Source organism: Capricornis sumatraensis, chromosome 9 (assembly GCF_032405125.1).
Source record: "Capricornis sumatraensis isolate serow.1 chromosome 9, serow.2, whole genome shotgun sequence".
In the NCBI taxonomy this organism is placed as follows: Eukaryota; Metazoa; Chordata; class Mammalia; order Artiodactyla; family Bovidae; genus Capricornis; species Capricornis sumatraensis.
In genome coordinates this window covers 25,957,895-25,983,527 of record NC_091077.1, presented here as the reverse complement: position 1 = coordinate 25,983,527, position 25,633 = coordinate 25,957,895, and the positions used below count along the sequence as shown (strand labels likewise).

Sequence of the window (25,633 nt, the reverse complement as noted above, 5' to 3'; positions counted from 1 at the left end):
AATTTTGTCAGACTTTCAAAATCATATTTTTGTATATTGAATCACATGAAATTCCTAATATTTAACCAGTTTGATCTACAAAAATGGAAATTTATGATCATTCCACCTACAGTGTGAATCTAAAACTCAAGCTTGAGGCTTCCCTGATGGTCTAGTGGTTAAGAATCCACCTGCCAGCACTATTTACAATAGCCAGCACATGGAAGCAACCTAGATGTCCATTGAGAGATGAATAGACATAAAGATGTGCTACATATATATAAGGCAATATTATTCAGCCACAAAAAGGAATGGATTTGAGTCAGTTATAGTGAGGTGGATGAACCTAGAGCCTGTTATATAGAGAGAAGCAAGAGCCAGAGGAGGCTGCCCTTTGAGAGAGCCCATCCTTACTGGCCAGAAGTAAGAGCACTTGCCAGGCATCACTCATACATGCCATCAAGGAAACCCACAAGTTACTCTGTGTCCTGCCCTGGGGTAAGGGGTGAGGTGCAAAAGAGCTGAGACCAGAAGAGGTCTAGGGTTGGTATAAGGAGAAGGCATTAAGATCTAGAGAAGATGGGCTCTGTCAGAGACTAGGGCCTCCAGTGTCCAGTTACAAAGCAACATCTAAAAAGCAGGTGAAACCAGACATAGTTCAACAGACGCCCATCAGCAAAAACATGGGCAAACCACAGCAGGACTACACAAGTGTGAGGCATCTTTCTGTCAATCCCTGGTAGTATAGTGCTTGAACTTCTTAAAGACAACCATGGAAAATTATACGAGAAGGTGGGTGAAAAGACCCCAGAGCTGAGTAACTGAAATCCTGTTGGGATAGAAAGAGACTGTCTTAAACTGCAAGGACATAGTCACCTTGAGTGAGCAAGTTCAAGTTCACCTTCTCCCTGTGCGACAAAGGAAAATAAGAAACCAGTAGAAAGAAGAAATCAATTAAATTTTGAGGTATGCCACACTAATTGAGATAAGCATTTTTTTTGAAGTGGTTTGCATTTAGGAAACAATTTTTTTTTTCTATTTTTAACCTTTGCAACTTTAAATTTGCGACCTAATTTGCAGTCTTTGTGCCCTTAGTGTATAATGGTCCCAATTTCAACAGCTATAAAAGCTATAAAGTTAAACAATTTGCCTATTGTCACTGGTTAGTTAAGGAAAGAACTAGAAGCAACACTTGTATTTTCTGACACCTGGTCTCTTTTTAATAAAGAAAAGCTTTTTGTTTTCATGGCAAAATGCTAAGACAACAACGTACTGAAATTTACTGAACTAATTGGTAAATGGCTTTTTAAGAAGTTTTCTGGTCAAGATAGAGAAAAAGAAAAGTTCAGAGCCTGGTAGAATAGTTAATATATACTTGTTCACTTCTTAGAGAAGATCAGAATCTCATTTCAACTGTTTGTTTTTTGTTTTGTTTTTTGCCTCTCCTACAAAAAAGCATCACTACCATTATCAAAATTTCAGTGTTTTCAAAATGTGTTCATTTTAATTTGGCACAGTTTCCTCATTTCCTCTGTGTCTGCCAAGTCAAGAGCCTGTGTGAAAGAGACATATGTCAAATTTACAAGTCAGAGGGAGTGCCCATAAGATGAAAATAATCAGAATGTGTTACAAGGAAAAGTCGATCTTCCTAAGTCTCCAAAGCTTCAAAGTCATCTCGGATCTGCATCTTCTGCCTGAGGTTAGGGGCTGGAGAGATCCTCCCTGCCTTGTTTGTACATCTGCAAAATGATATATGCCTTTAGGGCTTTCCACGTGATGTATGATGCCATCCTTTATCTGCCTTCAAACTGGATTACTGCATACCCACTCCCTCAAAGCCTTTGGCGTGCTCACTAACAGAAAATGCAGAGGCTCAGTAGTCAAGAACGGGTGGCACCACTTTGTACAGGCTTCCTAAATAATAACAAAACATTCATGCTTGAATGGAACCAATGCTCTGTCTTTCTCAGATCTCTTGGTTAATGTATCCATCTTTATTAGAGAGCGATTGATGTAGAATGAGGCAATAGAAAAGGAAACTTCCAGCTGCGTTTCTGAATGATTGGGTGTGTGATTGGGAAATCCAGACAATAGTAAACTCCCAGGGTTGAACTAGTAATTGTTTGGAACCGAATAACTATACAGTTTCAATAGTTGTACGTAGCACAACACTTTCAACCATTCCCATTGTTTTCCTATTGCATTACCCATGGGGAGTTCTTTTCCCAGGCAGGACATACAAGAAAGGGGGTATCTAATAGTAAACAGGGGACCACGGACTGTCTGATCACAGTATTTCACATGACCCCATACACAGGCTAGTAGCAGTGTTCTGCCAAAGTTTAACCCATAGGGAATAGACCTTTGAGATTGTTTAAAAGTGGCTGGCTGTGAGAGAGAAGCCTATTTCCTTTCCTGGAGCTTAATTTAGCTGGAAAATGAAGATAGGCGGAATGTGAGCTTCCTGTAGCTTCATGCATTGTATAATTTTATTAGACAGAAACAAAACTTGCCATCAATGACTTATGTTAGTCAACTGAAATATTTATTTTTATGTAAAATGTGACTTTCAAGCTCTATATGGCACATCATCCAATAAGAACACAGAATAGCTCCCGACAATTTCCCTTCAGAGTCAGTTCTGTCACCAGACTGAGGAGCAGAGACCACGTTCTTAAATTTCACAAGGCATACCCTGAGTCATACGACACTGCTAGGAGTGCCAACATTTGCAGGGCACTGCTGCGGGCCATGTCACAGTGCAAGCTCTGTCTCAGTCCCCAGGGAGTTCACATGCCAGAGGAGGGATCAGAGACTTACAAGGGCAGACACGGACAGTAACCGACCTGTACTGGTGGCTGTTGAAATCCTTGCTACTGTATAAATTTGGGAAGTGCTCACAATTCTGGACCTGTTATCACTTGTTTATAATCCAGATGGACCCTAAATCTATGCCATCTTCTATAAACTGACCAAGGGGAACTAAAGCAGAACATAATATCTTCCTCTCAGCACTGTAAATTGATGTGCTCCATAATTTATATGTTTATTAATAGAGATATACAGAGACTTTTTTTCTTCTAGATCCACAGAGGGGATGATAACATACAGTAAAATTGAGAAAGACAGGAAGTTAATACCAGTTACCTATTTTTGCCTTATTTTAAGCCCTTTTTGGGGACTTCCCTGGTGACTCAGAGGGTAAAGAATCCACCTGCAATGCAAGAGACCTGGGTTCCATCCTTGGGTTGGGAAGATCCCCTGGAGGAAGGCATGGCAACCCACTCCAGTATTCTTGCCTGGAGAATCCCCGTGGACAGAGAAGCCTGGCCAAGCTACAGTCCATGGGGTTGCAAAGAGCGGACACAACTGAGCGACTAAGTACAGCACAGCTATTTATTTTAAGACCTCTACCCACTTAGTTACCCCCCACCTCAACCTCTCAACAAAAATGTTTTTGTGAGGAAACAGCATCCAGCAGGAAGTGTCACTGACCTGAGACAGTCTTGGGGCTGTTCTTCCAGGAGCCTCCTTTTGAAGTGTAAATCACACATCCTCCTTACCAGCATATAACAATGGTTTATAAAGCTGTTTTCCTGTCATCTCCAGTGCAGATAAGCTCCTGGGTTTAGGGGAAAAAATAAGTGGTATTTTACTTTTTCTTTTTATTGAAGTACAGTTGATTTACAATGTTAATTTCTGCTATACAGCAAAGTGATTCAGCTATACATATGTATACATTCTTCTTAAAATTCTTTCCATTATGATTTATTATACGACATTTAATATATTTCCCTGAGGTATACAGTAGGACCTTGTTGTTTCCTTTTCTCTTCTAAGTGTGGTTTAAAGGTGATACCAACAAGATTTTGAAACATAAGCATCTCAGGAAGCCGAGGGCTTCTTCTTTTATATACGTCGCTGGAGATAACTAGCTCTTAGGTCATGAAAGCCTGCTTGAAAGGCTTGTGGGCAGTCAGTCTCTTATCTTAAAGGTTTCTTCTCTTGTCTTCAGCTGTCAGTTAGCTCCAGATGCTTTCGTGGGACTTCTTAAGGTTTGCTACATGGTTCCATGTAATCAGATCTACCTCCAGCCATAGAAGAACCCCAGCCAGCTCCAGGTTGCCCTTCCTGACACTCTGTTACTTAGGCCAAGATAGTGTTTTAACTTTAACACTGCAGCCATGCTCTGCTTTGTAGCCCTGATCAATACCAAGTTCCATCCTCACAAGTTAAACAGCCCAAATGTTCTCTCATGGAATAATAACAGCTCGCCGTGGTTGTTTAGCAGCAGATGGGGTGCTGTGTTTTGTTCATGAACTTTCTAGAGGCCACATGATGCAAGGATAAGATCAGTGTTTTTAGCATCAAAACGGGTATAAATTGAATCCCAGTTTAGTACATTTTCTTCCAAGACCTGGGGTAATTCTGCAAAAGCAGATGTAATGATGCTGATGGTACTGATCATGAAAATGAAGCCCAAAGAAGCTAAAATAGGACACACAGTGAGTAAATAGCCCAGAGAGAATTCAAATGCAGATGCCACTTTACCGTATTTCCTTCAAAAGTGGCTCTTTACCTCACTGGGGCAGGAATGCTCCACTTGTTTGGATCAATATCTGTTATAAACCTGCATTTACCCCTTTACTGTTGGCCTCCTTAGTGACTTAAGTAGTTCTACATCTTGAGGCCTCTTTGACCACAAAAGGGAAAGAAAACTTCGTAAGGGCACTGGAAAAGAGATTTTCTGGCTCACTTCTACCTAGACTGCTGCTTTCTGTTAGTGATGTGAGTGACAGCAGATTTCTTTAAACCCAGCTGTGGTTACTGTGGTTAAATCTGATGCGGAGATTAAGCCTTTTTTGGAGAATTTTAAAGCACATGACTTTAGACTCCCTGGAGAAACAGAGGAAGGGCTCTTAGAAGAATTTTCTCCTAGACAACTCTGTAGATCTTAGGAGCTGTTAACAAGGATAGTAGGCCTTTTAGATTGAGATCTACTGCCAACTTCCTGAGACAAAACCGGACGAATTGCCTAAAGACTTGACAGAATTATAGGAGACTTACATGGTTCACCATAATAGCACATGTTCTGGAGGGAAAAATGAAGTTTAGAGGCTTGGTAAGACATCATTCCTGATTGCTTGACTTACCCCAGGTGGAAGAAAATGGAAAAGCCATTAAGAATGGGTTGAGGGGACACAGGCAAAAATCTGAGTTTATTTTGACCTCTATTTGATGGTATGTTTGTATGAATGTGGATACAGGGATAAGAGTTTAAAATAATTGGAGGAGGGGGTAGAATTATAATATCTTGACAAATGTTCCCAAACCAAAATAACTGCTTCTTGGAAATTGTAGCAGATATAATGAGTAACAGGGAAGATTGATCTGGTGATAATGAATGTCAGGGAGGAAACGAGTTTCACATGTTTTGGATCTGGAGTGCTGATTGGTTCAGGATGTTTATAGTTGGAGAAACTCACATCTCACTTAATAAATCTTGCCTTAGAGAGCCAGAGATAGAAATTTCCTCTACACTCTCTCTCTTGACTAGTGTTGTGCTTACCTGCTCAGTCGTGTCTGACTCTTTGTGACCCCATGGACAGTAGCCTGCCAGGCTCCTCTGTCCACGGGGATTCTCCAGGCAAGAATAGTGGAGTGAGTTGTCATGCTCTCCTCCAGGGGATCTTCCCAACCTAGGGAGTGAACCCTAGTCTCCTGCATTACAGGCAGATTCTATACCATCTGAGCCACCAAGGAAGCCCAGCTTTATAATTTATGTAAAATTTTAGGGCCAAATATATTTCAGAAAGGAGAATTTGTCAAATTTGAAAGATAATTCAAACAGGGTTGGGATAATAATCTATACTCAAAAATATTATTTACATTGAATGGGATGTATAAATACTAAAAATAGCTTCCTATCAGTTCAGATCAGATTTTGCTGCCATATGAATTCAGATCGGGTCAGATCAGATTTTGCCACCAGATAAACTATGAAAACTTTCATTTTCCAGAGATTTTAGGATTTTGGAAATAGAGCTATAGGATTAGGAAACTATACAAATGAAAACTTCTACTTGACCCTGCTGCTAAACAGAAACATCAAGTGATTTACAGGAAGATGGTGAATGTTCATTTGAGCAATATGCTTAAAAACAGTAGGGAGACAGTAATAATGATATAGTTAACATTTCTTGCACAGTTATTATGTGCCAGGCATTATTATAAGACTTTAGCATGAATTAAGTCGTGTAAGCCTCTTATAATTTGATGAGATACTATGCTGATATATTGATAGACCTAGTCACAGATGACGAAAAGTTTTGCCCTGCAGAGCACACGGAGCAATTGATCAGAGGGACCCTAATCTTAACACAGAACACTCCCTTCTTTCAATGTCTATACTTCAATTTTGTTCTACACAAAGACAGTTCTTATATGTCATATTCATATTCCTCTTACCAATAGGAAACAAAGGGGTGTATTTTTTATTTAAATGTACTATAATATTTCTCAAGATGCTTGCCTTCATCATGAAATGTCTTTTACATTCTGGCATTTGTAATTCTTTATCTTGAAACTGAGCCAATTAACAATTATTGACACAAACAAGTTTAGTGTAAATAATAAAAAAGAATTAAGCATTTACATTTTTCCTTGAGAGAGGAGACTGATCTCTGGCCACTGTTTTATCCACAAGGCCGCACTTAGAGGTTTCTGTATAATAGCTACTTTGCTAGATGAATAAATGAGTTCAAATCTCCAAAATCTCCCAAAACAAGTGAGTCCCAGTCAAATACTAATTTGTATTATTCCATTTATTTGCATTTTTCTCTTTGTTGATGTTAAATTATTAGAATTTGAGATCAAAATTTTATGTTGATTGGTTTTTATATCCTGGTAGGAAATGGATGGGAGGTTAACCACTTTGCATTTGGCCAAATGTATTATTTTAGCTGGATTCCTCTGATTCCTGGCCATGCTGATATGCATGTATATTTACAGTGTAAATACGTGGAATGTGTGACACATCCTGATAGCATCAGGCTCACCAGCAGCCCTTGGGAAATGATGTTGCCTAACCAGTTTCACCACTCCAAACACCGGATTGCTACAGGCAGGTGCTTCCACCTGATTCCCAGGCCTCTCTGACGGTATCTGAAGAGCTCTTTGCCTCAGAACTTTGTCAAGATGAAAGGATTGGGAATGCCAGAAACCATCTTATAATCCATACTATCTCCAGTTCTCTACATTTACCTTGAGCAGACTGCAGTTTCTCATTTTAACTTCCTATCCTATTCATTAAGGAATTTGTGGATGAAAAAACGCCTCCCTCATCCTGTGCATATTTTGCCCCATTGCCATTCTGCTTTCACAGTCCTACTTTCAGACTTACACGCGAGAATCACTCCCTTTTTTCAGGGCTTCTACACTCACACAGGGAATTCTCTTGTCTGTCTAACAGCAGTCGTTCAAAGTTCTCTCTCAAAGCAAAAAGTATTTTCATTGAGGTTGACAACAGATTCTACTTTGCTATTGCATACAACAGTTCTGGCTCTTTAGAGAGTTCCATTATTCCAAATCATCCTCTGCAAAATTGCCCAGTAACTGCTCATTCTTATAGCTTTGCCCTCTGCTACACTGCCATGCGAAGTCTCCCTCTCGCCCCTCCTCTTTGTTCCTCTGTACTTCTATCAGTTCTGTTCTGCAGGGGTTGGATGGGCTATTTTGACAGAATGCAGCTTTCAAGGGGGGTAAGTCCAGACGAAGGACTCCCCACTGAAAAGCAGTCATTTACCCTATTTTTTTCCTATGTCACATTATCTACTCCTTCTCTGGACATTCTTGGACCACAAAGATATATGCATACACATGCAGAGATACACACTGGCACTCCTATATCACCCCTGCTGAGAGATGATAATTCAAGGGTTTAAGTTGTCCTATTGGCTTTACAAGCATGTATTAAACCAGCCATTAACACAGCATCAATTTTAAGAATTTATTTTTTCAATTTTTAAAATTGAAACTCCCACTTTTCTTACTTTCTCCGTATGGGAGACTCATATCCATATAAAAGTATGTAATTTTCTGGTTTATCATCAACAGAATTAATAAATTCTAGGAAGCTTGAAAAAGCTAAAGATGTGTTAACCATGCTATTTCTGCTCATCTTTTGGCTGTTTTTCTATTAACAAGTGATTGACAAGTAGTTTGGGGGGATATTAATTAATTGAGGAGATACTAACTGCCTCCAGTTTGATACAAGATTTGGCACTTACTATAACACATGCTACTGAGACATACAGCAGAATGGGCTGTTATACCAGGTATAAGAATCTTGTATGTTAGAGTTGGACCACAAAGGCTGAGCACCAAAGAATTGGTGTTTTCAAATTGTGGTGCTGGAGGAGACTCTTGAGAGTCCCTTGGGCAGCAAGGAGATCAACCAGTCCATCCTAGACAAAATTAACCCTGAATATTCATTGGAAGGACTGAAACTGAAGCTCCAATACTTTGGTCACCTGATATGAAGAGCCAACTCATTGGAAAAGACCTTGATGCTGGGAAAGAGTAAAGGCAGGAGGAGAAAGGGATAACAAAGGACAAGATGGTTGGATGGCATCACTGACTCAATGGTCATGAGTTTGAGCAAGCTCTGGGAGAGGGTGAAGGACAGGGAAGCCTGGCGTGTTGCAGTGCCTGGGATTTCAAACAGTCAGATTCGACTTAATGACTGAACAACAAGAAGAAGCTTAAATGCTGGCTTGTAAACTAACAACACATTAAGTCCCAAAATAGTTTAGAATATATGCCCAGAATTCCAAAGTCCCTAACAGAGTTCTAAAGTCAGGACAATTTTTCATTGATTATATACATTGACATTTTTGTCTTATAAACGAAGAGGCTGAAAAACAGAGATGCTGATTTGTTCAAGATTTTAGGAAATTACTTCAGTGGCCTCCCATGCAGTGTAGGCCCTGAAACTCTTCCCCCTCTCTTTGCATCTTTTGGTAGCTGCCCTCTTTTTCTATACGGAATCATGTAATTTACTTGTTGGCTCTTATTCATTATTAATGTATCCAAGAGTATATTTTAGAATGTACAAATATGCTTTTTACCTCATGATGTATATGTTAATAGTAGACATTTTAGAAATGTTGACATTCCTAACATTAAAAATCACTATGTATTTAAAAGTACATACCACTAAAAATATTTCTTCTTACTTAACTTAGATTTTAAAGTCTCTTCAAATGATAAACAAATATCAAAGCCAAATTTGAACCTAAACTAATTCTGCCTGAGTTCTTTAGCCAAAAAATATTTAATTTCCCTAATAACAAAAAATTACTGTGAATAACTTCTTTATATTTTTCAAAACCAATACACTGCATCCAAAACAACCAGTTTCTTATTCTGCTAAAATTTTAACACTGGTGTGGATATTGCTAGTTGTTTCCTATAAGTTTTATTTTTATGGTTTGCTTTATCTTAAGCTGCGGTTCATATGGTAAAGAATCTGCCTGCAATGCAGGAGACTTGGATTTGATCCCTGAGTAGGAAGAGCCCCTGGAGAAGAAAAGAGCTACCCACTCCAGTATTCTTGCCTGGAGAATTCCATGGAAGAGGAGCCTGCTGGGCTATAGTCCATGGGGTTGCAAAGAAATGGACACAACTGAGCAACCAATACTTTTCACTAAGCTGTCTTCCAGACAGTAATTATTTAATCCATTGACACTCTTACTAGGGAAATAACTGCAATATGAAACTCATAACTGGGAAAGGTCTTTATTTCCTCATTATTCATTCGTTCATTTGCTTGTCTGCCTAACTTCCTTTCTCTTCTGTCAGAAAATCACTGTCATAATTGTGTTGCTTTTAAATGCATTACAATGTTAGAAGCTTAAACATCAGTTGAATAGCCCATCCACTGGTTCAGAGATGAGCTTGCAATCTAATATGAGCCACTGAGGGATATGTGCTGAGGCTTATGGGAAAGAAAAGCTTCCTATTTTTCTGTGTTATTATAGGTAGACACTCTCTTTGCCATTAGATGGAAAGAATGAGGGCTATCCCTGGAAGACACTATTAATCACCTGGCTACCAGGCTTGGGAAGAAACTGACATAAAGAAAGGGCAGAGAGGCCAAAGTGCCTCCAGTTGCATTTTGGGGATGGTTCAAATTTTGCCTGAAACCGGTCCTATCTCAATATATTCTTTTTATTCACTTAAGCCAGTTAGAATTGGGCTTTCAGGGTGTTTTTGCCACAAAAGCAGTACTGAATGTCATACTACTATTGGCATTTCTGTGACAGTTTTATTCACTATGGCAGACATTATTGGTCACCTACACAAAAGTCACTATTTTTCTTTAACAGATTCCCAATTTATTAGAAGTTTAGGCAGATAATGTGTTTCAAGGGTCTTCCCCATCCATCCTAGAATTTCAGTGTTTATTAGACTTAACTAGTCATGGGGATTCTATATCCTTGTCAAGGACTGCTTTAGGAATGTGATATGATCAGATCTGTTATGCGCATCATGAGAGATTTCCTAATGCTTAAAAAGATAAGACTTTCTTTGTCTTCCAACTTTTAGACAATGCCCTGTAAGGAACAACCACCTTGCATATAGGGAGAAATCAGAGAATTCAGGAGGAGCCGAACTGGCTTCCTTGAGCCGCAGAATGAGCTAACCTTGGAATTCCCCAGATTTAAACTCCCCATTGTTTAAGTTGCTGAGAGTCACAGGTCTGTTATTTGGAGCTGAAATCACCCCGGCTGATATATTCACAGACAATATTGATTCTTTGAGGCTAATCTCAAGTAAAAATCACCATACATGATTGATTAAATCCAACCTGACTCTTTAAAAAATGGATATTTTACAATTTTAGGCATACTTTCTCATTTGAAGGTTCAACTTAAAGTAGTTTAAAGACTTGAAGTGATCGGTTCATACATAATATAAATTAGATCATTTCTATATCTCAAACCAGAGACAAAATGAGAATTTGGCCTGCTGAACACTAACGTATCACTAAGTTTTTGTTTATCCAGGTGGTTAGAACCCAGAGACGCTGGGAGGGTCATCTTGGAAGGTTGCCAGGACAAATGCCCGTAAGTCTTAACGGCAATCCTATTGCCAGTTCCTAGGATTCCTACCATCTTAACATTTTTCAGATCAGAAATTAAGAACAGATGAAAACAAAAAAAAAGAGACACCTGGCTTGTTGTTTTATTCTTGTAAAGCCAGAAATATCACGTAAGCAATTGAGAAGTACTCAGAAAATGCCCCCACAGAGATGCTGCAATCCCAGATAAGGCGGGTGTGCTAAAGGGACAAGGCTTGTGTGGACTTACACGAATGTCTGAGAGCAGAGGTGGGGAGGGGTGACGAAGCTGGAAAGTGGCCCACATATTTCTGGTCCTGTATAAGGATTCTAGGGTTTCTCCAGTGGCTCAGATTGTAAAGCGTCTGCCCACAACACAGTAGACCAGGGTTCAATCTCTGGGTCTGGAAGATCCCCTGGGAGGAGTAGGAAATGGAAACCCACTTCAGTATTCTTGCTTGGAGAATTTCATAGACAGAGAAGCCTGGCGGGCTACAGCCACAGAGGGTTGAACATGACTGAGTGACTAACACACCTATAAGGCCTCTAGTGGCCTCAGTCATAATTTTAGAAACTAAACATAAACATTTCCTCTGCTCTGTTGTGATTGCTAAACAAATGCTTAGTAAAATGACATAAAGTAGAGCTCCGTAAATGTTCATTTATTCCCCACTTCCTTTTTCACTCCCCTCTTTTCCTTCCTTTTCCAAGTATGGAGGAGGGGGTTATGGAAAAAAAAAAAAGTGAATCATAATTATGGAAGTTCTTTGACATCTCTAAAAGTTATAAATATTCTTTTTTTTCCAAATTTATGCACAATATATCCAAAATATATACAAAACTTTCCAGGATCAGAATGGAAGCATTTTGCTAAGTGTTTCACTAGTCTCTTAGAAAATTTTTTGTGTTTCTCTGAAGTGCCTTGGGTTTAAGCCCAACCTGAAAATAACTCGTTTACCATTAGCTTTGATAATGTTTCCAAGGCATATAACTTACATGATAGCATAGGTAACTAATGGGAAAACATCTATGAATTTGCATCAAATATCAGAAGATTTCTTAAATAAAGAATAGTTTGTTTGAGTTCCCTCTTGGGGAATTTCTCCATCACTGTTGAATTATCTTTGGTAATTTCAAGATGAAATTACATCTTGAAATTAAAAAAATAAAATAAAACCAAGCTGATAAAATTGCAGTGACGTTCCACTGGGAGAAGGAATAGAAAGAATCATGCTCCCTGGGCTGTCCTCAGGAACAGGGCATTTTTATGCTGCCAATTCAGTTCAGCAGAGACACCCCTGGTCCCCACCCACCCGAGTCAGTTAATGTTAACTGTTAACAACTCACAATTGTCTTACTACTGTGAAATTTAAACTAACACCAGTTGCATAAAATAAAAGTGAAAGAAAGAGTTGATGAAAGTAAAGGCAGATATGATTACCTGTATAGGAGGTAAGACTAATAAGCAGTATTTGTTTCTGTGAGCTATTCCTCCTAACGGTACCAGGGCCTCCCTCCTTCGACATTTTCTTATTCATTTCAACTCTGCTATTGCTTCTCATGCACTCAAACCACTTTCAGGTTTCCTTTCCAAAAATATACTCTTTACTTGGTCGTAATTGAATCCCGTAGATTCCAGCTCAGATGTGCTACTATAAAGCCCATTTGTATCATCTGATAAGCGGTCCCCACCAGCTTCTTAGGCCCTTTGGCCATAAAGGACTAAAACTGAGGAACAAGTTGTACAGCTTGGAAAAGTCCCCGATAAAATAGTATCCCACAGAGATTTTAAAAATAATTTTTGATGAAGAATAGTAAGGCCATGGAGGTGAAGGACATTGCAGGAGTGTGTTGCCTGACCTCATGGAGACAACTAGACAATTAAGCATCATTTGGAGGTTCGAATCAACAGGACTTTGTGACAAGGTGGAGGAAGAGCATGGGAGTCAAGGAGAAATTAAGGTAACTCTCAGATTTCTGACTTTAGCAGGCAGATGCATGATGATGCCATTTTACTCGGCTAGAAAATACCAGAAGGAAATCAATTTTGGATGTTGGTGAGTTCAAGTTGGGATATATTTTACCTGAGATGTTTATGAGATGTCTCAAGGGAGGAGTCTAGATGCGAGAGCTCAGGTTTGACCTGATGTTGCAAATTTGGGTATCATTCCCACAAATAGTTTACAGTCACAGCCACAAGGAGTAAATGAAATCATCTACAGACGGAAGAAAGTTTAAGGCCAGGAATGTAAAGATCTCCCTGCAATAACTGTGCTGAGGAGGAGCCCACAGAGTGAGACTAAGGACTATTCAGAAAGTTTGGAAGGAAACAGAGCATCATGTTATAGAAGTGAAGGGGGTTTGAAGAGGGGCTGTCAACAGTGGCAAACGTTCAGAGGTCATTCAAGATAAACACTGAATCATGCGCACTGAATCCGGTGACATTAGTAACCTCGGCGAAGCCAAGTTGAGGACTGTCACTAAATGCAAAAAGTTAGAATGCAATGGGTTAACAGGAGGAAGGTGTGTGGAAAGGGAAGAGAATAGAGACAGCCCTTCAGAGAGACACACCTGTGAAGGGTCATACAGTGGACGCACAACACTGAAGAGGCTTCAGATAGTGAAGAGATTTTATTTCCTTTTCAAGTTAATAGCAACTGAGTATATTTAAATGCTGCTTGCTTGGAGCCAGTCAAAAGGTTAACATTTACAAGGAGGAGGCACCAACAATGGAATAAGATTCCATAGGATGCAGGAGAGTCTGGAATCCAGACCTCTATCCCTTGGGAAACCCCGAGTTTCCCTCAGTTGAGACCAAGTTGACTGGCTAAGCAGCTTCTGGGCCCCTATCATGGATAGAGTTTTCCTCATTACTCACCACCCTGGGGTGGAGGAGGAGGAGATTTGATCAGAAATTGAGACTGATCAGACACCAAGGATGGGAGATTCTTGCTAAAGTAACTTAGCAGGATTCTTGTTGCATCCAGCCTCTTGAGGACAAGCGTCCAGGGTCAGGCTAGTCAAGAACATGAGTCAGAGAAGTCTGACTAAAATTTGGTCAAGGAGAGAGTCTTGGTCACTATAGTATATTTGTTTTTCTTGCAATTTCTGACATCTATGCATGGATTCCTTAACTCCAGCCAAGAAGCACTGAGTCAGATCTAGCACTGTAATCTAGGGGGCCGGGAAAATTCAGTGGTGTTATCACAGTCATCCCAGGGCTAATCAGTCAAAAGGAAGAAAACGAGGGGCCAGGTGAGAGGGAACAAAGGCGGCTGTGTGTTGTGAAACAGATGCTCAAGTCAGTCAAAATTTTGCATTGGAAAATGATGGGACCCAAGGGTCCTGCTGTCACAGACATTTAAAGACAGTGTCAAGCCAGCAAAACTAAAATGATTTCTACCCCCTCTCCACAAATCCCATTCCCCTACAAAGTTTAAACAAAGTTGTGGTCGACAAAAATGACGACTCCTTTATCCCATCTTTCTCCAGAGCTCCTTCTCATGATCGAAAAATAATCCTGCAATACTATTATTGCTGGAGTGTCATTCTATTTCTCAATACCATCCAACACTAGAAACTGTATTATCTTTTGAAAATTAACACAAAGTTAATTGGTACTCCTCATTTCATAAAAACTTTGGCTCAGGTAACCTCTGAGTTACCCAGGAAGAGAAGTAGAAATTCTCACTGCTGGTCACCCTAGTGCAAGACATGTTCCAAATGATGGAATATCTTCTTTACTTGTATTCCTCCGTATCCCATGGGGTCGCAAAGAGTCAGACATGACTGAGCAACTTTCACTTTCTCTCTTTATTCCTCTGAGTGACTTTGCATCCATACAGATTCCACTTCAGATAAGCGTAGAAACTATCCTTCATCTATTGTTTCTTGTTCTTTCTTTCTCCCGATCTCCTGGCTCTCCCTCTCCCTAGAATTTTCTGTTCTTCCACCAGGGTTCATTTCTATCTTTCAGCCTCTGGCCAGGCTGTCAGTCATTGCATTCAACCATTATTCTCTTCCAAGGAGCCAGATCTATGGGAGGGGACTTCCAGTCTGCTTATAGGAAGAGGTAAGAGAGGTTCCCCAAAACCTTTCTTCTGCTTAAATTGATTTCCTCTTGGCACAACTCAGGTGCAGTTACACAGACAGTGCTCCGGTCCCTTGTCAAAGCACCTCTCTGCAGAATAATCTGCTGTAATCTGAGACCTTTAAATGGGTGGGAAGGAACCTTGCCCTGAAAAGGAGTGACAGGGTAAATTAACATATGCTGTCCTCCTCTCACCCAAGTAAAACCTCTGCCCTACTGGTGTGGGTAGGAGATGGCACACACTATAGTCTGCCCACCGAGTTTCCCCCCTCCACCATGTTCCAGCTATGTGCATTTTTGTGGCACCATCTTCGAGACATCTTCACTTGCTTTCCCATACAGACAGCCCTCCTCCCAAGCTACTGTCACATGTCTTTCTCTGACAATGTTCTTATCAGTCTTCTTGGACCTATCACCCGACTCCAGCAAGCTCCAAGAAGAAAACCCTGGATTCAGATCTGCAGAGGGGATTCCCTTGTCCCCTATCTGGCCATGATGGCTGTTAAATTCCTATGGAAGCTGGGGAGTGACCAAGCTTCCACCCCAAGGCGTGATCTCTCCCTTCCCTTCCTCTGGCTCATTTCCTCTCCCACTCAGTCCTCACGGGAAGGAAGAGAGAGACTTCTCCCCAGGTCAGCCTGTGAGGAAATGGATTCATCCTTGCCCCTGGGAAATAGAAGCAAAAACAAACTCCCAAACACTCAGCATTTTCTCTGGTATTCTGGAGATAACTTAGCCATGTTAGAACCGGCAAGAGGAGATTTAAGACAGAGCAGAAGCAAGGCTGTAAGGACCATGGATGAATTCGGGCTGCTGGTCACATTTACAGGCAGAGCCCTTCTGGGTAACCACGGGGAGGCACAAAAAGTGCTTTGTCAAAGCACCTGAAGTGTGTGGGAAGGAACTTTGCCCTGAAAAGGAGTGACGGGGTACGTTAACATACGCTGTCCTCCACTCACCCAAGTAAAACCTCTGCCCTACTGGCATGTGCAGATGGTACACGGCACTATAGTGTGCCCAGACTGTAACAGACCTCATCCCTCCTCCAGCTGTGTGCTCTGCAGCCTTGTTGAGAAGAGGCTTGCCTAGAGCATTTCTGACCTGCCCCTTAGGGTTTTGCCAAAAACTTGGATCACCATGTTTACTGTAGGTCAGCAGAAATTCAAGTGCAAATACCTGGCTGATCATCAGAATCACCCCCAAAAACTTCACAGAAAAATAAATTCCCAGATGTCCTCCTCGATTCGCTTGAGCAGAATGTCAGCAGTGAGGACCTAGATTCTCCATATTGGTATGGTTTGTCAGGTGCCAACTTGGCAAACCATTTTCACAGCTTCAAGAATCTAAGTCAATGGATCTGGAAACAATCTAACTTTCCCACTTTTCTATTTAAAAGAAAAATGCAGAGATGTTAAGTGCAATGTTGTACAATCACAACAGTTTATTATCTGTTTAAAATGCAGTAGAGAAAAGCTTTGTTTGAAAAAAAATATGAAAAAACTTGGGGATCAGCTTAACGATATACCAATTGAAACCTCTTGCCTAGTCATGACCATGGCAGTTTTGTATCATTTACGCACTTAACTTTCATTCACTTATTCACTTAACAATGAGTACCTACTACATGTCAAGACTGTTTGACAGTATGAACAGAAGATATGGTAGTGAAACTATTCTGCCCTCTTAGAGCTTTTATTCTAGTGGAGGAGAGAGACTAGTGACAGAACAAAATATAAAGTAGTCAAATGTAGCAAGTTAGGAACACCAAAGTAAGGAACAGGGATTTGGTGTGTTCAGCAATGGGGGTTGCGTTGAAATTTCAGGCAGGGTGGCCAAGGAAGGCTTCATTGTGCGAATGTGACCTTGGACAGGAAAAGACCCGAAGGAAGTAAGGCAACTAGCCATGCATAAATCAGAGTTATAATTATCAGGCAGAGGAAAGAGAATGCAAAGGCCCTGCGGTGGGAAAACACTGGGTCTGGTGGGAATGGCGAAGAGGTTGGTAGGAATTTAGCAGGGTGAATGAGGAAAGAGGGAATAGGAAGTGTGTCAGTAACACACAGGGGGAGCAAATCAAAGGTCAGTGTAAGCACTTGGGTTTTTAGTCTATATGAAATTTAAAACTGAAGGGTTTTGGACAAGAGAGTGTCAAGACCCAACCTATGTTTTAATGTCACCTCTCTGGGCAGAATTGAAACCAGCTTGAAAGGACAGTAGCAGAAGTAGTGTGGCCAGATATGAAGCAATACGTCAACTACTCGTGTGCTGTGCATTTAGCATTTCCATAAAGGCTAAGCATGGGTATATCACAGGGCATTTATGCTGTGGAGTATACACAGGCCGGAGGCTGGGAATCTGCAGTTTCCTCAGCCTGCTTGGCTCCCGTGACTCACGGTGAGAACATCGTACCAACACAGGAGTGATGCTGGTGCTTCTCATCCTACCTGGTACCCAAACACTAAACAAGTCCTCAGAGCATCCACATCCGCCAGAGCCTGCACGCTGGCTCTGGAACCGGCACAAGCACAACATCTGCCTGAGGCCCAGTGAACTTGCCTCCTATAGAGTCTCTAGCACTCCTTGCTTTTCCTGAGTGTTTTCCTTTTCAACGAATGTTCTATAGGCTTTCTGAAGCACTTTTCTATGTCATCAGAGCTGCAGCCTTTCCATCAAGGTTTCAACTAAATATATTGTCCTTCCAAAGCACTTATTAAAACATCTTTAAGCTCTTAGGTATGGAACTGTTGGGATGTTGCTGGGTGAAAATGCGTATTTGCTTGTCTACAATCGCACCTCAAATTTTTCCTCTGAAACACACAATCTTCTTATAGGACAGGTTAACATTATGATATGGGGAGTTTTATGATACATATCAAAATCTCCAGGCAAATAACAGACTATATTTTACATATTTTAGCTGGCCAATACTATTTGCCAGCTAAAATCTGTTCTTATGATGCTGCTTGGTTGTTGTTGTTATTGTTTTTCCAAATTGACAAATACCAACTTCAAATGTATTCTGTGCTCAAATAAAAACATTGGGGCAGGAGGATACATGAGTCTGCAGGAAGTAAGATAAACCTGATTTTCAAGAGGTAAAACATTTGTGTTACAAGAATGCAAAATACAACTGAATCATTTCATTGCCAAGAACTATCATCCTCAAACATTCATTGTATAGAGAAGGATAGAAAATTAGGAAGGTTTTTGTTGTCATTTTGGATCTTATCCAAGTAGCAAAAGGGATATATTTACAAGGATGTGCCAAATTTCAAACTTAACTATGGCAACATATGAAACTGGACTCCCTTGTGGTTACTGGGAAATATATACAGCTTTCACGACCAGCATGAAGGTGAGTCAGACTGACAGGCATTTGTACAGAGGAGGAAGCTGACATAGTCTTTTAGGCCAAACAGTAATCCTGGGTGGCTCTGAGAGAGTGAGGTATGTAATCACCTCACTGGTGGGAGTCTTTCTAATTGAGAAAATACTTGGCAGCCTCGGTCATCAGCTTGAAAGTCAAAGAGAAAATAAATGTCCATGGATGAGTACCCAGCGGAGGTGCTTGTTTAAGCTAAGTCTTATATGTCCTAACTCAGTGTTGCCTCTCCTACCCAACTGTGGAACTATGAATAAACCTGATTTATTCTCTATGTGCAGGGTCCCAGTTGTTGAACTAATTTCTGAATGAATAAACAAGAGGGCCATGAAAGATGCTTAAGACCTAACTTAAGACCTTCCCCTAATGGGGAACAGGGCGCTTTCCCATTACTAGGAACAGGGTGTTTCCCCATTGCTAGAGGTGTTAGACTCAGATGCTCAATCAGTGGTTCTCAGCATTTCTCTGTTCAATGAACACATTTGGGTGGTGACATCAGTAAAGGGATCAAAATGCGAACACTCCTTTTGAGAAAAAAAAGTTTATAAGGTTTTTAAAAATGTCTTTCTAGCCATTCACTGGCCACCCTTCACACATTTCTTTCCTCTGATTCATTATAAATTGTACCCTGCCCTCCTCCAGCCTTCCACCTGACAGACAGTTCTAGAACAACACGCAGCTGCACTCATGTCAAAATGAAAATTTCATTCGTTCATTACAATTGGCAGCTGACCCAGAAAAGGGGATACCAACGTATGCAGTTTACTCAGAAAATCATCATTTAGGGATGCTGCAGAAATAATTCCTGTACAGGTGAGGTCTGGGCACCCCCAAACTGTGCATTCCAACTGTCAAGTCTCTGAGCTACTCAAACTACAATTACCTCTGTTGTCTATTTTGTCATTTTTGACATAACTCTCATGTGACACTTTGCTAAGAGCATGAAGTTTTCGAGGGTATTGAGAATGGGAAGCTGGCTGGTGGCTCACCCGTAAAGAATCTGCCTGCCAATGCAGGAGACGCAGGTTCCACGCCTGATTGGGGAAGATCCCGCAGGCCACGGAGCAACTAAACCGCTGCACCGCAACGACTGAGACTGGTCTCTAGAGCCCCGGAGCCGCAACTGCTGAGCCCACACGCCTAGAGCCTGTGCTCCAGAAGGGAGGCCAACACGAGAGTAGCTAGCGAGCAGCCCCTACACCGCAACGAGAGCGAAGCTGTGCAGCAGTGAAGACCCAGCAGAGCCAAAAGTGAATAAACAAATAAATTTTAAAAAGAACGGGGACCTGGAAATGGCCAAAAGTATTGTCTTTCAAAGGTGACTTAGAAACTTGAACATAGCCTGGCCCAGCTGGAAGCAGGAGGCTCCTGTTGTCTGCCCTCTAAATCTGCACAATTCTCACCACCCTTTCTCCTCCCTCCTCTTTGCCGTGATCCTAGACCCACAGCCTCACTTCTACTTCCCACCTTTTTAAGGCAGAAATGTGGTAAATCCTGAAAAATGATGTATGCTTGTAAAAACCTCTACAATAGGAGCAACTGTGATGACATCATATCTTGACAGTTGCTAATCAGGTTTACTCCCTCTGACACAGAAAAGAATCTGTCTTACCTCTGGTTATGAGGTTAAACTGAGATTATCTAGTCAGTAAACAGAATCCCCCATGCCTCAGGCAGCCATGGCCTTGGCAAGACTGCCTGAGCTTGAAGCAAAGGCCACAGAAGGCCACACGTGTTTGAGATTTGGGGGCAGGTTGAGTTGTTAAGACTTTATAGGGACGCACATCTCTTCCTATTACAGATGAGGGAGCCTAGAGTGGAGAAGAGCAGTGTAGACCAGATCATGGGAAGACTTGTGGTAGAGTCTGAAAAACTCACTGGGGTGAGGTAAAGTGAAGTGAAAGTCGCTCAGTTGTGTCCATCTCTTTTCGACTCCATGGACTGGTAGCTCACCAGGCTCCTCTGTCCATGGGATCTCCCAGGCAACAATACTGGAGTGGGTTGCCGTTTCCTTCTGTAGGGGATCTTCCTGACTCAGGGGTTGAACCTGGGCCTGCTGCATTGCAGGCAGACTCCTTCCCATCTGAGCCACCAGGGAAGTGGTCGAGTCTGAAAAATTCACTGGGGTGGCCTTGGGCTATTTCCAGTACAAATAGGATGTGAGTCCTGGAGTTCCTCACTTTGCTGAAAAGTTTAAAGCACTTTTGTTACTCATCGTGTGTTTAGAAACGGAACAAAAATATTTTTGTTATATGTGTAAAGAAGTCATTTAATAGTAAAAATAAACTTGCATGAGAAATCTCTTCTTTGTCTCCCTATCAGCATTCTCATTTAATACATGGAAACATTACAGTAGGAATCACAGGCCTCCTGTCATCTCTCCTTGTTTTTCAGCTTCATGTTCCTTCTCTGCTCTGTTTCCAACCGTCTTCTCCCTGTGTTATGGATGGAACTGTGTCCCCCGCCAAACCCATATGCAGAAGCCATAATCCCCCATGTAATCGTATTTAGAGACGGTGCCTTTGGGAGGTAATCATTAATAGACAAGGTCATGAGGGCAGGACCCTCGGAATGATGTTAGTTCCCTTGTAAGAAGAAATATCAGAGAACTTGTGATCTCCTTCTCTACCATGTGCAGACTCAGCTGCTTTCTTGCAACTGTCCACAAAGCAGGCAGAGTGCCCTCAACAGAACCTAATCTCACTGGCACCCTAATCCTCGACTTCTAAACTCTAGATCTGTGACAAAATTCATTTAACAAATATTCCTTAAGACATGCAGCCTGTGGTATTGTGCTGCAGCAGCCTGAGCTACCGAGACACCCTGGCTCTTTTTCTCTTTGTCTATCTTCTTGTCTACTACACTCTACCAGGAGGGCAGAGAGTGAGGAAATGACCAAGTAACTGATAGCCTCTAAGAGGCCACACTGCTGCATTTTTGCCCTTTTCTCATTAGAATTCAGTGAACAAAATGTCCTACCTATATTGCAATATGTTACAAAAACATTTAAAAAAATAGTTTTGATTAGTCTGCCTTTGGGAATGGTACTAAACTCCTTTCTTTATTGTGCAATTGGTAGAAAATAACTTCTCCTGAAAAGAGAGGAAAATCTTGGAATAGACTGAAGGAGAGGTCAGGCACGGACAAGGAGAGATGCTTCTGATGCCTCCTCACCGTCCCTGAGCCTCATGATGCCCAGCCCTCTCCATCTTGCCTGCCATTCCTCCCGTCACACCTTCCCACAGCTTCTTGCTGCCACTTCCCATCTATTCTTTCATTTCCTGTTGAAACTCATTTCAGTCCCTAAGAACCCATTCTCCCAAGCCAAGATTTCCATGCCTCCATCTTCTGGAGTGGCTTCCCTGGCCCTGGTGGCTCAGACAGTAAAGAATCTGCCTGCAGTGCAGAAGACCCAGGTTCAATCTCTGGATCAGAAGATTCCCCAGAGAAGACAATGGCTACCTACTCCAGTGTTCTTGCCTGGAGAATTCCATGGACAGAGGAGCTTGGCAGGCTCATGGAGTCACAAAGAGTCGGACACAACTGAGCAACTAACACTTTCACCTTCTGGAGTAACAGAAAAATAATTCATGTGCTAATGGTTGAAGACCAGCAAGACTCCCTCCTAAAATAGCAATTGTACATATTAACTAGAGCCGACTGTAGGAAATACAACCACATGCGTTTCAAAGAGCACCCAGCCAAAAGCAAACTCCAGTTCAGCGCTATACAGGAGAAATATAATGAGAGTCACAAATGCAAGCTGATATGATTCTTCCAATTCTCTAGTAGCCACATTTTTAAAAAGTAAAAACAAAGGAGTAAAATTGATTTTAAAAATACATTTTAGTGAAACAAACACAAAGTCATTTTAATACTGTTTTTAAAATTTAAATGAGACATTTTACATTCTTTTCAAACTATCTTCCAAATCAAGTATGTATTTTATACCCATAGCATGTCTCCTAGAGAAGGCAATGGTACCCCACTCCAGTACTCTTGCCTGGAAAATCCCATGGACGGAGGAGCCTTGTGGGCTGCAGTCCATGGGGTCGCTAAGAGTCGGACATGACTGAGCGACTTCACTTTTCACTTTCAGGCATTGGAGGAGAAAATGGCAACCCACTCCAGTGTTCTTGCCTGGAGAATCCCAGGGACAGAGGAGCCTGGTGGGCTGCCGTCTATGGGGGTGCAGAGAGTCGGACACGACTGAAGTGATTTAGCAGCAGCAGCAGAATGTCTCCATTCACACCAGCCACATCCAGTTGCCTAATAACAACATGGGGCAAGAGGCTACTGTATTGGGGTAGCACAGCTGCAGTGAGAGAAAAGGTGAGGCCTGGCAAGTCAGCAAATGAGAAAGCCCCCTCCCCATCCCCACTCCATGATCACCCTCTTCTGGGCCTGAAAGCACAGACTTATTGAAGCTGCTGCTAAGTCACTTCAGTCGTGTCTGACTCTGTGCGACCCCATAGATGGCAGCCCACCAGGCTCCCCCATCCCTGGGATTCTCCAGGCAAGACCACTGGAGTGGGTTGCCATTTCCTTCTCCAATGCATGAAAGTGAAAAGTGAAAATGAAGTTGCTCAGTCGTGCCCGACTCTTCGCAACCCCACGGACAGCAGCCTACCAAGCTCCTCTGTCCATGGGATTTTCCAGGCAAGAGTACTGGAGTGGGGTGCCATTGCCTTCTCCGAACCTATTGAAGAGGGAACGCATTAAATGCTCCTTTGAGATGGATTTTTTTTATTGCTTTTTAAGAAAGGTGCTCAAACTACCATCTCCTTAAACATTACTGTTAGGATTTCAAGTGTACAGTAAACAAATTTTTCTGTGGATTCTTGAAGCATAGTACAGTGCTGGTAATAATTTCTGTGAGGGGAGAACAGCCTGATCTCTAAGTTTTGTAAAGCCAGAGCATCATCTCCTCTGTGCAAAGTGGTGTTCAAAGCTTTCACTCTATGATCTTGAGAAAATGATGACTGCAAATCAGTTTCATTTGCTGAGAGATGGATGGTTCCCTGCCTGCTTGGACTATCGCGATAAAGCTGCCCCATTTTAGCAGGTGTGTAGGGACACAATAGTAGCAGGTTTTTGTATCCTGGACTTCACCTTCTGTTTCTTTCAGGTGCAGCTGTGCGGTGTGTTTTCACTGGGGTTTGAGTAATGTCTGGACCTTCATTTATAGCAATTAACCATCAACACCATGTGCCGGGTTCATTCATATGCTATTGGTTCAATTAATCCAACAAAGACACCCAAGCCCTTGACATGCCTTGCTTCTTATAGCTGAAGTCTGCCTTTTATACAACTTAGAGGTTATTTTAATGGTAGAAATTTCTGGATAAGAGTGGGTGGAATGGGGGAGAATACTGCTAAAATCTAGTGGAATGAGATTTCCTTTTAATAGCTAAAACTTCTGACGGCCTCATGATATTTACTTTCAAGGATTTCCTGCTGCCAGCCACTAATATTTTATCTCTTTGTTGGAATCTCTCTCTCTCCTTCCTTAGTCAGGCCTTTATCCTTATCGACAGGGTTAGATGATAGAAATTAAAGACAGCTTTTACATTCAGGAGGTATATGATTTTATTAAGACATACTGAAAAGTCTTCAGACCTAAAGAAATTGATCTGTATACCATGCAATAGAGTTTCCCTGATCACCTCAGATTAAACCCTTGCCAACTCTAAAGCTAGGTTAAGAAACTTGTATTTTTTCATTATTATTTTCCCCAAAAGGGGCAATGGCAACTTTTTTTTCAGTCAAATTATAATTTACATTGAAGTATATTTCTACCAGATTGTGAAAAATTCTTAAGGAAAAGGCTATTGCTGTTTATTGCGTTTTTAAGGACAGCTCATTCCCATGGTTAATTGAAAGTTAAATGCGTATAAAAAAAGAGTTGGCAAAACCTGATTCTCCTCCCTCTCCAGAGGCTTCTAAGATTTTTTTCACGAGCACCGAGAGTCTTTCCCCACACTCGATTCAGATTCCTTTCTCAGTATATCTGACCAGATGATGCAACATCTGTGTTCTCCTTTAAGAACATGAGAAATGAAGCTTTTTCATCTTCCCTCTCTTTGAGTTCTGGGAAATCTAATTAAAACTGCTCAGGTTTTCCTTTTCTTGTTTGCCTTAGAAGACAGCTCACTGGAGGAGTCCTGTGGCGGTCTCCCACCTGTGGAAGAAGGTAACCGAAAAATCAGCCTGATTATGGAGTTGTCGACTCAGGTTTCCCTTCAGAATGAGAAGATCACTCAGCTGGAAGAAGTTTTAGAGGAAAAGGAAAGGAAGATTCAGCAGCTGGAAGCTGACCGGGAGGCCCATTGTTTCCCAGAGGTCAAGGACTCTCCAGAATGTTTACAAGAAACCCCAATTTTCTCTAATAATAATGCCTCTCCTGTGGTCTATGAGGAGGATTTGTAAAGATACCCAGTAAAAAACAATAAAAATTTATTAAGTGTCATCAAGGTAAAGACCAGAGCCCAAGCAATCTCCTCATTGGTAAACTCAAACTCAAGTTCATGGGTCTGACTATCCTATAAGGTTCATACTGGAAGGAAAGAAAACAAAGGGAGGTCCTCAGATGCAAACACTGAACCCTTGAGACATTTGTCATATAATCCACACAGCTGTAGAATACTACATTTTTAGACATTCCTGATATCAGAAAAAGAGGGAAAAGCACAAAACTAGACAGATGGTCAAAGAACTTAGCATCATCCTCTTACCAGAGGTTTGTCACACTGCAAGGGAGGGGTGGGACAAATCCCATTCTGGTATGCAGCTCAACTGTGAACAGAAAGCTATCGTGGAGGGCGAGTTTCAAGCTGGGGAATGTTGGGGTACTGAAAGCATAATCATTGTCAGCAGAGTAAACAGCCATGACTTCTGTCCTTTTGTAACCTCTAGAATACATTTCTCTATCGCATGTATCTCATTAGCATTTAGCAAGGGTAGAAATGAAGTAAAACCAAAGCAATCAAAAGAATGGATGAATCAGAGCTGCAGTCCTTTGGGAAAAGTGTCCTAGGACAACATCTCCCTGGGAAAATGG

The 25,633-nt window shown here is 41.5% G+C and overlaps 1 protein-coding gene across 1 annotated transcript in view; it reads left to right on the top strand.

Annotated features, from left to right (window-relative positions):
* Positions 1 to 25,002, top strand: part of CCDC192 (coiled-coil domain containing 192) — a 178,088-nt gene extending 153,086 nt beyond the window's left edge. Inside the window, exon 6 of the mRNA XM_068981026.1 lies at positions 24,716 to 25,002. Coding sequence (XP_068837127.1) covers positions 24,716 to 25,002 — 287 coding nt within the window. The remainder of the gene's footprint in view (positions 1 to 24,715) is intronic.
* Positions 25,003 to 25,633: the final 631 nt, after the last annotated feature.